General features: G+C 37.7%; 1 protein-coding gene across 1 annotated transcript in view; it reads right to left on the bottom strand.

Moving 5' to 3' along the window:
• Window positions 1–11807, bottom strand: part of LOC107741966 (A disintegrin and metalloproteinase with thrombospondin motifs 20-like) — a 125189-nt gene that overhangs the window by 56692 nt on the left and 56690 nt on the right. The window contains exon 12 of the mRNA XM_016554793.1: window positions 11129–11233. Coding sequence (XP_016410279.1) covers window positions 11129–11233 — 105 coding nt within the window. The remainder of the gene's footprint in view (window positions 1–11128; window positions 11234–11807) is intronic.

Below are 11807 nucleotides of genomic sequence, written 5' to 3'. Positions count from 1 at the left end.
AATATGTGTGTCTGTGAATTATTTATGAGTTATGTTTTTATATATTTCATATATTAGATTGTATATTGTAAAACATTTCAAACTATATGATATATGATATATTATTACTAATGTAAAATAATATAGGCCTATTAATAAATACACACACACACACACACACATACAGTATATACTGTGTATAATATGTAAAATACTATACAACATGAATATGTTTATCAGTTAGAATACATGAATATGGTAATCACTACAGTATTACCATCTGATACTGTACATCACTGTACTGCTGTACAGCCACAGTATCTGATGTCTAATGTTCCATAGTTCATATTCTGACCCTGTCTGCATGAGCTCTTTTTCATCTGTTAAATCTGTGTTATGTTTCTGAAGTGTTCACAGTTAAATGCGTGTGTGCGTGTGTGTGTGAGAGTGTGTGTGTCAGGGTGTTTCTTCAACTCTATGTGCGGCTGCACTTAAAAGAAATGAAACACCCTCTTGAAATACACTTATAACACTTCATTTCCACCACATCTCCAACAATGAATTATACAGCTCATTTCAAATCGAGTATGTTATGCACCCTTAATACACACAATTAAATACACATTTTGCATAATTTGACAAAATTACAGCGTGAATGCAATTTTAACGTTAAAAATATGTTTATGGTTTTTTCCTTTTTGAGATAAATGATTTTTGTTTTCTTCACATCACATCTCATATTTCACTGACAAATTTAGTACACTAACTTTGGAAAAAACTTTATTAACAGCAGAATTGTCGGTTGTAGTGGAAATGACAGTTGTTTATAAAAATGAAAAATAAAATAAACACCACAACTGATGGACATTTGTTAAAAATTACATAAAATAAAACTAAATTGAAGTAAACAAATAAGGGACAGTTGTTAAAATAAAATAAAATAAAATAAAATAAAATAAAATAAAATAAAATAAAATAAAATAAAATAAAATAAAATAAAATAAAATAAATATTAGGCTCTAGACTCATTCTTCCCACTGGTCGCTCTTTTGCGACTAACTTTCTCAGTTGATCGCATGAGCACATAATTTGGTCGCAATTTTTTATTTTTTTTCTACAACATGGGATTAATCAATGCATGCTGATAAACTTTTATCATAGTCTATAGTTATATGGTAACCAAAGTGTTCAACTTTCAACCCGTTCTTTTTCAGTGTGTGTGTGTGTGTGTGTTTGTGTGTGTGTGTGTGTGTGTGTGTGACAGATTGTAAATGGCCATGTGTGTGTGCTGGCGGTACAGAATAGACCCGGACCACCGGCGAGCCCCGAGTGCTGTCAGAGTCTGAAGTCTGAAGCCTTAAAGGCATTCCACTCCCCGCTGCCATCTTCATGTTTACAGCGCCTTTGTTTAGCTTGAAAAGGTGCTGTGGGAGAGAACCGCAGCTTGAAAGAGGCTCCGAGGAGAAAAAGAACGAGTGAAGGAGGGGTAAACCTCAGTGTACACACACACACTTGCCATATGTATGGGCTGTTTGTTCTGCCAATAGAAGCATCTGGGGCCATCGTGACCTTCAATTAGACTCGTGAAGGTGTGGAAACGGCCTGAGGTGAGAGCGAGAGACACACAGAGAGAGAGAGAGAGAGAGAGAGAGAGAGAGAGAGAGAGAGAGAGACAGAGAGAGAGAGAGACAGGCTGAGGTGACTCTGAGCTTGTCAAGATTTGCTCTTAATTGAGAATGCAGTGAGATATTTGAAGGTCGAGTGAGAAAAACCAGCCCAGCTGCTGCCAACACGTGTTTTAGATTTGTGACTTTCACACACACACACACACACACACACACACACACAAAATGTACCCATACCACCTCACTAGACACACTCTCATTTAGTAAAAGCCAACAAATCCGCTGGGAATCTACCGCTAGGAAACACTCTCGCACACATTGCATAAGGACTTAAGGAAATATATGAAATATAAACCTGTCAAAAGTAGCAGAAACCATCCATCTGCTGTGTGAAAGTGCTGTATGATTAAAATAAAATGAAATAAAATAAAATAATTTATGCCACAACTGTGATACAGTGATAAATAAAATATATAATAAATATTAAAAATAAAATATATAAAATGAATGAATGAATGAATGAATGAATGTCAGAAGCAGCAAAAATATGCCGGCCTATCTGCTGTGTGGTTAATAAAATAATTAAATAACAGAAAATATAAACTAAAAATAATTTAGGCAACAGCTGTGGGTTAGTTATAATAAATAATGAAAATAAATAAATAAATAAAACCAAAAGCAGCAGAAACGTTGATTCATCTGTTGTGTTAGGGTGCTGTATGGTTAATTGCTGTATGATAATAAAATAAAATAAATTAAATAAAAAAAGGAAGTAATAAAATAAAAAATGGGAAAAATAATATAAAATAAAATAGAAATATAAAAGAGAATAAAATAAAATATGAAAAGAAAAGAAAAGAAAGGAAAAGAAAAACTAAAATTAAATAAAATAAAGAAAAGAAAGTAATAAAATAAAAAATGGGGAAAATAATATAAAATGTAATAGAAATAATAAAATAAAAGAAAAGAAAAAGAAAAAGAAAAGAAAAGAAAAGAAAATTAAATAAAATTAATTGATGCCACAACTAAATAAATACACAAAATCTAATGTAATTATAAAAAAGGAACATAAAATTGTCAGAAGCCAGTCCATCTGCTGTGTGAAGGTGCTGCATGGTGCCCTGTAATTGTGTGAACGCTGTGGTGAACACGCATCCATCAGCGCAGGAGTGACAGAGGAGAAACACCTCTCGTTCTCGACCTCTCTCATTTTGACAAGCTCGTTCGCAAAACACATCACCTTCCAGGCAGAACTTCTCACAGCTCAGGGTCAAAGGTCACGACACTCACAGAAGGGTTCAATTAGCACACGCATATGATTTACATCAAAACTGACTCTATTTACTCTCCTAATTCACATTCCAGGTATTACTGAGCACGATTCATCGGTTAAGTTAATTTGCTTAAAAAAATAATTTTAATACTAACCAACTGTTGGTTCATACTTATCACAGCCCACTTTTTATGATCCAATCAAATCTTGATTGAGAAAATAAAGTCCAGTCCTACGTAATTTCCCACCAAATATTCTCTTGCACTCATAAAAAAGGAAATCAAATATTAGAAATAATTATAAATAAGTAGTTTAATATAAGTAGCATTTATAAATAAATAAATAAACAAACATGCAAGTACATGATTGCAGGTCACTGCTTTCATTCAATATATCAGAAGTCATTTAAAGGTGCTGTATGTAGGATTGACACCGAGTGGTTGAACTAGGTATTGCAGTCCAAATTCAAAATATTGGAGAGGGTTTTTTTCACCGGGCCCCTCCTCCTCAGACTTGATGCACACGCAGGTTGCCAGATTGACGACACCAACAGGAACGAGTGCACTTGACGATGAATGAAATTAAATACGCTTTGTTTTCCGCCAACTGGCAAATACAATTGGGTAAACTGGCAGTAGGCGGGTTTCACAAACCAAAACAGAGACTGACATTCCGGCCCGGAACGCACATTTTCAAAGGAGAATAACTGACTGTAGCATTGGTTTTCAGATAAACAAATATGTTAAAGGGATACTCCACCACAAAATGAAAATTTTGTCATTAATCACTTACCCCCATGTCATTCCAAACCCGTAAAAGCTTTGTTCGTCTTCGGAACACAATTTAAGATATTTTGGATGAAAACCGGGAGGCTTGTGACTGTCCCATTGACTGCCAAGTAACTTACACTGTCAAGGTCCAGAAAAGTATGAAAGACATCGTCAGAATAGTCCATCTGCCATCAGTGGTTCAACCGTAACGTAGGTCAGAGGTGACCTGCTTAATAATTTCATACTTTTCTGGACCTTGACAGTGTAATTTACTTGGCAGTCAATGGGACAGTCACAAGCCTCCCGGTTTTCATCCAAAATATCTTAAATTGTGTTCCGAAGACGAACGAAGCTTTTACGGGTTTGGAACGACATGGGGGTAAGTGATTCATGACAAAATGTTCATTTTGGGGTGGAGTAACCCTTTAACTTAGCATGTTTCTTAAATACCTGGAAACATATTATGGTATTTGTATGCTTTAGTAGAGTCAAAAACTTACATACAGCACCTTTAATAACAAAACACAAGTGTTGCATTCTCATTGTCGCCACATGGGGCGCTGCAGCATCATTAGTCTTCTTCTATGGTCTGTTTTCTCCGGTATTTTTCGGTCTTAAGGTTACTTCTTAAGCTAAACACAGTATATTGATTCATTAGCGTAAGGCAGTTTAAAACCGGTTTAGAAGTTCGTCTGACATTAGAAGTACAATCAGAGTGCAAAAATAGATCTATATGAACAAAACAACACACGATGGCCTTCTCCGTGTTGACAAATGACATGTGAAGCGTGACATGTGAACTGAACAGCTGATCTGCTGAAGTAAATCCCGTCAGATCTTAATGACAGACCTCAGCATCTACAACAAACCCACAGAACAGGAGGTGCGCTCGTACACGGCCCTCAGCGATCGAGAAAAACACACTTTTATCCTCAAAACACACACGAGCACACAGATGTCACACCGCAAAACACATGTTCAGGTAATATGGCACCTTCAAAAGGTTTCCTTGGAGAATCCTTCAAAATATGACAACAGCAACAACCTACCTTTCATATTTCATTTAGGAATAAACTCTTTTAAGCTTATAACTTCTCAGTGTTTTATTACAAAACTAACCTGATTTTAATCGACTTGCCTGGTTAAATAAATAAACAGGGCTCCTGAAAAAAAAAATCAATTAAGGAGCCACTGGCTCCTATAAGAAACAAATTTAGACGCCAGATTATTTTGTCTAGGTGCCACAGAATAAATGTGTTTTATTTATTTTTCTTTTTTAACACTTTAACATTTCAGTCATACTGCATTGTGCTTATGTCTCCCCTCCTTTTACAGCATCATCATTTTAAGGTTCACTTAAAATAGGAACTAAACAGTCACAAAGAATTGTTTATTACACAGAATCTGTGCCAATATCACATCACTTGGCCATCGAGTGCAGTTTGGGCTCCTCCTCAACGCATCTTATAAATGTTGTCATATGTCTTGCACACATCCCGTCTATTTTTTATTCATTAGTAACATGAAATTATATCGGAGCTGTTGAATTTTATCTTTAGCTCCTTGCTTTCTTTCTTATGTAGACAACAGGTTAAGTACAAATATGAATATGCAATATAGCACATATAGTTAGCAAAATGCTCTTCTTTATAGTTATTTTGTCCAAACTGACTAATGAGCTTATGGACGCCAAATGGTTGTTCTGAGGTAAATATTGTGTGATATTGTTTACACATTTTTTTTCACAGTTTGAAACAATAAATGAGCGATCAGTTCGATTAGGTTGTACTGTATCGTATAATATACCCTTTGATGTCCATTCATGTTTATTTCGTACTATAGTAGTAAAGAGAAAGATACAATGAGTTCACATGCCGCTTGAACTGAGGCTCTAAACCGATCGCTCATGCCGCATTAAAGAGCGCCAAAACCGTATTTATTGTTTGCATTTCGTTGTGAATTTGGCAGAATTTTAAAGCTGATAGCCTACTTTGTTTATTAAAAGTTAACAAAGCTTATTGTGATTATTGGACGGCAAGTGCGCTACAAATAATATGAAGTTCACGCATTTACAAAACACATATAGACTAAAGGTCTTGATAACAAGAAGCCGTATTAGTATCAGTTATAAATGAGAATTGTTAACGATATTGTTCATGTCCACAGCTGACAGCTCTTTACCTGTTGTAGTTTGTTCAAGTTGTGCACGAAATAGACACTGCTTTTCTGCATTTATCAGGAAATTTTAATTCTGGAAGTGAACTAATCCTTTAATAGAGTCCGTTTATTGAGGCAGTATAGTATCTCAGTATCTCAATAAATATGCAATTAAAGTCAAATCATAATTGTGCTTGTATTTGGTTCCTCTTCCAATAAGGTTTTATGTCTAGAGGTGCAATAGACACTATTGTGTATGTAACTGGCTTCAGCTCACCAGAACCTTCAACCTGTCCTCATCTCATTGGAGAATTTGTTTTAGATCCTGGCATCCCAATCAGACTTCTTAACTTGCCTAAATTGCCTGGTCAACTTGGTTTGTAATTTACTAGTAACCATACGATGACCAAACGGTTCTTTTCAGCAGGGGACCTAGTATGGAGTGGCGACTATGCATTAAAACATGAACTAGCTGGTTAAGTTTATCGGTTTATTGGGACAGAATGGTAGCATCCCAATAAAGATGCTTGTAAATGAAGTCAAATCATAATTGTGCTTGTATTCGGTTCCTCTTCCAATAAGCTTTATGTCTGGAGGTACAATAGACACTATTGTGTGCCTAACCCGGCTTCAGCTCAGCAGAACCTTCAACCTGTCCTCGTCTCAGGCAGTTAGAGAAAAAGACTGAAGTCTTGTAAATGTTGGAGAATTTGTTGGCCGCGGCTCTCCGGCTTGGCTGCTGTTCCTGGCAGCTCGTTTCTCCATGTGGATCGCTTGTCACTTCTCCTGCTAATCTGCATGTGTTTCCAGCGAGACGTCTAGTACTGTAACGGCGGCCCGGGATCTGATTTTCACGAATGAGTTGTTGCTGTGATTGCCAAGTAATCGAGGTAAAGGTGCATTCATGCTGTTTGTCGTTTGTCGAATGACTCGCGTAGTTCATTTCACCTTTATCAGGGCTCCAGACTACGACTAAAAAGGTTGCACTTGTGACCAAAAATATTAATTTGTGAGTGATATTTTTGCTGAGATCGCCACTGGCGACAATATAAATTTACATGTTATGATTTTAAAAATTGCATATACACTACCAGTCAAAAGTTTTTGAACAGTAAGATTTTTAATGTTTTTCAAAGAAGTCTCTTCGGCTCACCAAGCCTGCATTTATTTGATCCAAAATACAGCAAAAGCAGTAATATTGTGAAATATTTTTACTATTTAAAATAACTGCTTTCTATTTGAATATATTTTAAAATTAAAATTTAATTTAAAATGATTTCAAAGCTGAATTTTTAGCATCATTACTCCAGTCACTTCACTTTTTAACCACAAATTCTCGTCTTGCACTAGCTCTGCATCCACGACTTCACGCATTGCGTAATCACGTTGGAAACGTCACGCGCGGTTAGTTCTTCGTCTGTGTACTCCAGTTCAAAAAGGTAGCGTAGGGTGAAAAACTCCATCTCATTTTCTCCTCCAATTTCAAAACGTCTGAAATTGTTGTTTGACCTTTTTTGACTTTATTTGCACGTTCGCTTTGTAAACACTGGGTCGGTACTTCCACCTACATTATGCGTGACCTTTCCAACATGATTACATAATGCATGAGGTCAATCTAGTGCAAGACGAGCATTTGTGGTTAAAAAGTATATAACTTTTAATTTTTTTTAGAAAATGACTGGTTGTTTCACTAGATAAGACCCTTATTCCTCGGTTGGGATCGTGTAGAGCCCTTTGAAGCTGCATTGAAACTGCATTTTTAACCTTCAGCCCGCTGATCCCCATTGAAGTCCACTATGTGGAGAAAAATCCTGGAATGCTTTCCCTCAAAATCCTTAATTTATTTCTGACTGAAGAAAGACAGGCATGAACATCTTGGATGACATGGGGGTGAGTAAATTATCAGGAAATTTTAATTCAGGAGTGAACTAATCATTTAACCAGCTACTTCACGCAAAAGCAACCTGCCAACTTTCCCCACAGTTCCCCTAATGAAACGAACAGTTTAGAGATCATGCGTATACCAATAAATTATGGAAGTTTGCTAGTTAAAGCTGCAGTCTGTAAGTTTTGCCTCTTTGTCGCCATCTCTGTTTGAAACCTGCAATTGCAGTTATTTGCGGAATTATCTTCTTTGTGTGGGTTGTGCACCGGCACGGCTCCTCAGCGCGGATGAATCTAATGTTTTGATGAGTGGCTGATAAGAACAAGTCATCTGAACAAGTAAGTAACATGTCTGCCACTTTTGTTCTGACCAACTGAGGGAAAAAAAGCATTACAACACATCGCGCTACCAATGGTGATTAAATCTTAATGATCGCTTAGCTTATCAAAATAAGTTTAATTATTCCAACTGCTGTAAGAAAAGGCCATTAATGATCCGCCACCTGCAGGATCCTCACATGCGATATAGCCTACTAGCCGGGACAACTTCTTTACGTGACGTAATGATGTGGCAGCATGCTCGAATTTCCCGTGAATTCCAACCAGTACCACTCAAATTAGAAAACATTATTATAAGCTTACTGTTGTGAATCGGGCTAAAGTAAGGAGATGATAGCTTTGGCTAGTTATGTACTTTCTCAAAAATTGATTTTGGATCATTTTAACAAAAAAAAAAGTTACGGACTGCAGCTTTAAGCAAGTTAAGAAACCGTTGGGATCCAAAAGAAATTCTCCAACCCCAGGTGTTTACAAACTGAATACAAGCACAATTATGATTCACTATGATTCATGACTTCACTTACAAGCATCTTTATTGGGATATAACCATTCTGTCCCAATAAATGGACTCCATTAACCATAGAGTTAGGAGGGAGGGAGGGAGGAGGGAGGTGTTGGTACTTATAGATGGCAAGTGATGGGATGCCCTCGTTAGCGCAGGGCTCACTGAGCCGGATGACAGACAGGCCGCTGGGGTCATGTGACAACATTACTCACTCCAGTGCCCTGCAAGACAGAAGAGGGAATCGAGGACATAGAGAGGCCGAGGGAATGAGGGGGAAACCGCAAAGAATCAAAGCAATTACGGTCTGATCCTAACGTCGCTTTTCTGCATCTCCACTAGAGCTCATGTGTTTGATGATTACCAGCGTTTATTTACATAGTGGTCCATTTACAAGCTTAAACGGGATCAAACGAGCCAACGTTTGGAGATAAATGAGAGAGAAGAGAGACAGAGAAAGACATTTTGAACAAGCCTTCGTGAGGACCTTCCCACATTAAAGAGCTCGAGACAGGCAGGTGAGCCGAGACAGAGAGCTGCATTTCTTTCAACTTCTGCCACTTCAAACGGCCCCATGAGGAGGTGACACCAGGCACTCAGCACCACAAACAAAGGTGCAGGGGCCACGAGGGGTAGAAGCCCAAGAAAAAAGACCCTTTGTGTCCCTGTTTTTGTAAAGAGTCACGCAGTAACTATTTCGCTCAGCATGATACATAACAGCGCTTCTAAACTAACGGACCACGATCCAGTTCAGTTCTGAATTAACCAGTTATACAATATAAGAGTTTGGGCAGCAAAATAAAAACATGAAAATTAAGAAACATTTCTCATGTATTCTGTTCATGTATTCTCAAATTCATCTGTCACTTGGTAGTAGCCTGTCAAATTACACAGGTGCCAACATGCACTTGTTGACTTTGAATAAAACTAAAATAATAGAAAATACGACCCAGATGACATTAAATATGATTTCAAACAAATATAAACATGGTTTGTTCCAATAAGAATGTATTTTCATGAGATGAAAAAATTGGCAGCTGAGAGTATGAAACCAGCAGAACTCAAAGCATAAATAAATCAATATTTCATCATCATTTAATAATAAAATCATAAAATAATAAAATCAGTTTTATAAAATCATTTATATATATACTTTTGTTTTGACACTTTTGTTTACTTATGTATGATACATAATTGTGGCTCTGTGTTGAATCACCATCTAATGTAAAATCTAGTTCCTGAAGCCAAACCAGTTGAGAAACTTAAGATAATTCCTCCCCAAATAATATTTTCATATAAATTAATTTATGTTCTTGATGTAGGGATGTTTAGTTGAACTAACACTGCTCTAATAAACCATTACAGTCAGCAGAGCTGGAGGAATAATGCTAGAGTATTAATAGATGTGAAGCGCTAGTTAAAACGGGAGGTCTGTTTCACTAATGAGTAATGAAGCTTAACACTGACATGAACTCTTTCATGCCCTTGTGGCTTTAATCAGACGATGTGAGAACAACCAACAAACGCTGCTCGCTCTCCTTCCTCCGCAGGGCTTCACGTACTGCACCACAGTTAATGAGAATGAGAAAGGTTTCTGCTTTCCCAGCCACTAGCCTGATTGCATACTGCCCACCTCTGTTAACATTTGATTCACTCAGAAAGCTTTGTTCTAGAAGTTTCCCTGTACTTAAAGTGTTAAAATGAAGGAGAAACGGACCCCCTCCTTCTGCAGCGTCTTTTGTGTTGGTCTAAACCCAACACTCTCTAAAACTCCCTGACCAGTGACCCACTCACCCGCGTCGTAAAGAGGTTTGGGGGTCACGGGTTCACAACAAGGTGATCCGCGGGTGGCGTTCGGTTTCAAAGGCTTGATACTTCACCTCGGATCTCAGCTCTCAAAGATCGAGCAGCAGTGAACTAAATGCGGCTAATTAGCATAGCAATCGAGAAGTGAAAGAAAACAAGTGAAAGGCATCGCAACACTTACGGTGTGTGCACATCAAAAGCAAAATTAATTATTAGCGTGAGTAGATTACATACAAAGTCAATGCAAAGACGCGAACAGACGTGAATTCGCGCAGAGCGATGTGAATGACGCGAATTGGGCGACGCCTTTGTCGCACAAGTTGAAAAATGTGAACACGAGCAGAAAATTTGCATGACGTGTTGTCGCGCTAGCCAATCAGCGAAGAGCTTATTGACATGTCCAGTTTGACACGTCCGGTTGTATCAGAAAATGTTTTTTATTGTTTTTATGTTTTTATTAGTGCGTGAAAAATATCCCGCGAGTAATCTAGAGCGAGTAACGTGATGCAAATATTCGCTTCACTTTTGGTCTGAACACACCATTACACTACTACACACACTATATTGGGATTTCATGAAGAACTGGAGGGTTTTCTTTTACAGTCATGTGGGATTAAATAAATACCCCTCAATGAACCTGATTCCGTGTTTAGGCAGCTAATGTCACGGACAAGAAGGAAACCAGCTACGCAAGCTCACATTACCATCCTCATCAGCTTTGACATTTCAGTTTAACGCACGACTGACCACCAGACAAAAACACAGGCATGAAAGCGTAGGGAAAGTGTCTTACCATTCCATAGCCACATTCGGTCCCATCAGCGAGTGGCATGTGCTGCGTACGACATCCTTTATGGTCGCCCTCCGCACTGGTGCACCAGAGACGCTTGCACTGTTTCTGCAATCGACGAAAGTCATTTCAGTCAAAACTGGGGAAATAATGACTTGAACATTGGTAAATTTAACCCTACCCAAGTACTCAAGAGTTTTCTTGATATGGGTACAATCTAAAATACAGGTAATGGGATAGTTCACCCAAAAAATGAAAATCACCCTACGATTTACTCACCCTCAAGCCAGGTGTACATGAATTTCTTTCAGACGAATACAATCGGAGTTATATATAAAAAATAAAATGTCCAGGCTCTTCCAAGCTTTATAATGGCAGTGAATGGTTGTTGAGATTTTGAAGACCAATAAACTGAATCCATCAATCATAAAAAAGTGCTCCAAACAGCTCCGGGGGTAATTAAATGCCTTCTGCAGAGAATCGATGAGTTTGTGTAAGAATAATATTGCCTACGCCCAACATCATTCGCTGGAATGCTACTCTCTCATGAACGCGCATATGAAAGTTAGTGAAGCAAGAGATTACAGTATATAAATGTTGAGACTGCAAGAACTCAGAGACCAGAAGAAGAGATGAACAATTGGAGAACTGAACAGGAGGTTAAAGAAACAGGTTCCCTAAA

The sequence above is a fragment of the Sinocyclocheilus rhinocerous genome, unplaced genomic scaffold (assembly GCF_001515625.1).
Source record: "Sinocyclocheilus rhinocerous isolate Xijiao unplaced genomic scaffold, SAMN03320098_v1.1 scaffold736, whole genome shotgun sequence".
Lineage (NCBI taxonomy): Eukaryota > Metazoa > Chordata > Actinopteri > Cypriniformes > Cyprinidae > Sinocyclocheilus > Sinocyclocheilus rhinocerous.
This window is presented reverse-complemented; position numbering and strand designations above follow the sequence as displayed.